Below are 3,551 nucleotides of genomic sequence, written 5' to 3' on the forward strand. Positions count from 1 at the left end.
ATAGCTGAACATAAACAACATCTGTAGCCTACAGGCTACTTGTTCACAAGATTAAGGTGCTGTATTATTAACTAGTCATCTTTTAGCTAACATTATCCATATCCAACAACATTACTCAACTCAGTCGATTAGTTTGGGCAAAAACTGTGAAAAGTTCTTTGCATTTTGCTTCTAACACACAGCAGCAGGTCTCCGTCGCTGCCGCACAGGTGTAAACCTAGAGCTAGCGTCTCAGCGTTCATGTTGCGTTTGATGCGGCTCGGAAAAACAGGTTACGACGTTAACAACGGATTAAACAGTTTTAACTGCTAAAAAAGCGACAGAACACATAGATATGGGAAGCGAGGAAGCCCCTACTGTATCAAATTGATATAGGAATAACAGAGTGCTGGCCAGTTTAAGGTAAAAACAACAAACAACTTCCAGTCCACGGGGGCACGGCTGACTCTGTGGGTCTGGGCCCAGTGAGTGAAGAGGAGTTTAAAGTTAAAATGTGTCTCTGGCTGATTGGATCATTCAGAGAAAACAGACTTTCTAGAGTTCTCAAGGTTTTCTATTCATTTAAACATGAAAACTGATAAAACATTTCCATGTTGGAAATGTCTAAAAATATGTTTGAATGGCTGAAACAGTCCAAAGGATGAAGGAAGTAGTTAAAAACCAAAAACATCCAGAAGCAAACTGAAGAAAGAAGAAGAAACAGGAGGACAATAGTGCTGAATCAGCATTCACATGATGAAAACATCTGGACTCACCGAGCCTTTCTGCAGTTCTTCACAGCTGGAACCAGTCTATGTCGTCCCCATTGTGATGTGTTGTACTTCTCCAGGTCCAACTCATCCAGAACCTCCTCTGACATCTGCAGCATGAAGGCCAGAGCTGAACAGTCAGTCACTGAGAGCTCCTTCCTTGAATCCAGCAGCCGTTGGATCTCCTGAGTAAATGAGACGTCGTTCATCTCCACCAGACAGTAGAAGATGTTGATGCTTCTATCAGGAGAGATTCTATCAGTGTTCATGTTCTTCAGGTTGGTGATGATTCTCTGGATGGTTTCTGGACGGTTCTCTGTCTGACCCAGCAGATCTTCTAAGAGTCTCTGGTTGGACTCCACAGTGAGACCATGAAGGAAGCGGACAAACAGGTCCAGGTGGCCATTTTTACTGCTGAGGGATTTCTCCATGACCTTCTTCATGAACTCATCGAAAGATGTTTCTCTGTATTTTTCCCTCCAGGGCCATTTGAACCATGTGAACGTAGGGGTGTCATGTTCTCCCAGGAACGTCTTGATGACCTCTGACCTCCTGCTGGTGAAGCAGTGGAGCATGTAGACGGCAGCCAGAAACTCCTGGATGCTCAGATGAACAAAGGAGTAGACGGAGATGTTGCCCATGCCTCTTTCCTTTTTAAACATCTCAGTGAAAACTCCTGAGTACAACGCAGCATCTTTGATGTCGATGCCGCACTGTTTGAGGTCTTTGTCATAGAAGATCAGGTTTCCCTTCAGCAGCTGATCAAAAGCCAGACTACCTAGAGACTCAATCAGCTTCCTGTTCTCTGGACTCCAGATTGATTTTGTCTTTGATCCTCCATCATACTTTTTCTCCTTAATTTTGGTCTGAACCAACAAGAACTTGATGTACATCTCAGTCAGGGTCTTGGGCAGCTCTCCTTCCTCTCTGGTCTTCATCACATCCTCCAGAACTTCAGCAGTGATCCAGCAGAAGACTGGGATGTGACACATGATGTGGAGACTTTTTGATTTCTTGATGTGGGAGATGATGCTGCTTGCCTTATCATCATCATTTATGAATCTCTTCCTGAAGTACTCCTCCTTCTGGGGGTCAGTGAACCCTCTGACTTCTGTTACCATGTTAACGCACTCAGCAGGGATCTGATTGGCTGCTGCAGGTCGTGTGGTTATCCAGAGGTGAGCAGAGGGAAGCAGTTTCCTCCTGATGAGGTTTGTCAGCAAAATATCTAGTGAGGTGGACTTATTAATGTCAGTCAGGATCTTCTTGTTGTTGAAGTCCAGAGGAAGTCGATTTTCATCCAGACCATCAAAGATGAACAGAACCTGGAACTGTTCAAAGTTGCTGATTCCTCTGGTTTTAGTGAAGTGGTCATGAATGAGTTCCACCAAGCTGGTTTCTTCTTTCAACATATTCAGCTCTCTGAAAGTGAATGGAAATATGAACTGGATGTTCTGGTTGGTTCTGCCTTCAGCCCAGTCCAGAGTGAACTTCTGTGTTAACAGTGTTTTCCCAATGCCAGCCACTCCCATGGTCATCACTGTTCTGATCGGTTGATCTCTTCCAGGTTTGAAGATTTCTTCTCTTCTGATTGTTTCTTGTTTATTGGATGTTGTTTCAATGCGTCTAACTTCATGTTCCTGGTTGACCTCTGTAGTTAACCCCTCTGTGATGTGGAGCTCTGTGTAGATCTGGTTCAGATCGGTTTGATTTCCATGTTCAGCGACACCTTCAGAGAGACTGTGGAACTTCATCTTCAGATGCTCTTTGAGGTCATGCTGACATTGAATATCAATATCTAAAAAAAAAGAAAAAAAAGAGAGAGAGAAACACAACATGATACACTTCAGCTAAACATAAGGAATACAAATATTTTTTTATAATTTGTGTATCAATTTTAATGAAGGAAAAAATTTATATCAATAAAAAACTATTAAAAATAATTATTGTCATCTAAAGAAAAAAGTCATTCCAACTTCAGTGTTTGGGAAGAGAGAAAATTCATGATTAAATTTGAGATTTTCTGAAGAAAACAGTCTGGAGCTCACTGAGGTGATGGATAAAAGAAAAGGTAAATAAAAAAAAAAGGTTTGTGCTGCACAGAGATGTTTAGAATCAGTTTTGCTCATTAAAACTATTTCATGGTTTTTCTCTGGTTGAAGGTTTAAGTTAATCAGACATGTTTCCCACAGAGCAACCTCTGACCTTTGAGACTCAAAGTTTTATTAGTGTTTAATTTGAAATTGCTTTCTTTTTGAGCACTGTCTGCAAGCTGGAAACAAAGAACTAAACTGGCCACTTTATTAGGCACACCATTCCACTTACTAGTTAATGGTTTTTGATAGAAAGGCAGCAATAGCTGAGATAAAATCTCGTTACAGCAAATCCATGGAACCATGAAGGGATCCAAGATTAGTTGTGACAATAGACTGAGAAACACTTATTTCAGATGTAAAACAAAACAACTATGAAAATAGTGTAGGCTGTTTCATTTTGATAAAGTTAAACAAAATACTGTCACTTGGAAGTCAGCATGTTGCTTGTGATGCAATGCATTCTGGGTTGATACAACATAATATACTTTTTTGATCCCTAAAGGGAAATTGCTTATTAAATGCTCAACTACTCCACCAAAAGTGTTACATTTTAGTAAATACAAATATAACCAAAAGGAATACAAAAAGAATACAAAATTTAGGAAAATATTATATACACAAATGTAATATTATAATTCAAATACGACCATCCATCCATCCATCCATCCATCCATCCATCCATCCATCCATCCATCCATCCATCCAT

The 3,551-nt window shown here is 40.5% G+C and overlaps 1 protein-coding gene across 5 annotated transcripts in view; it reads right to left on the reverse strand.

Moving 5' to 3' along the window:
• The window catches only part of LOC103155609 (NACHT, LRR and PYD domains-containing protein 12-like), a 204,212-nt gene that overhangs the window by 147,606 nt on the left and 53,055 nt on the right, over positions 1 to 3,551 (reverse strand). For 3 of the 5 annotated variants that reach the window (XM_016663698.1, XM_007577365.2, XM_016663693.1), the window contains exon 4: positions 756 to 2,547. The exons of the other annotated variants lie outside the window; for them this stretch is intronic. In XM_016663698.1, the coding sequence (XP_016519184.1) occupies positions 756 to 2,547 (1,792 nt within the window). The remainder of the gene's footprint in view (positions 1 to 755; positions 2,548 to 3,551) is intronic. 5 annotated transcript variants of the gene reach the window in all.

Source organism: Poecilia formosa, unplaced genomic scaffold, assembly GCF_000485575.1.
Source record: "Poecilia formosa unplaced genomic scaffold, Poecilia_formosa-5.1.2 Scaffold438, whole genome shotgun sequence".
NCBI lineage: Eukaryota > Metazoa > Chordata > Actinopteri > Cyprinodontiformes > Poeciliidae > Poecilia > Poecilia formosa.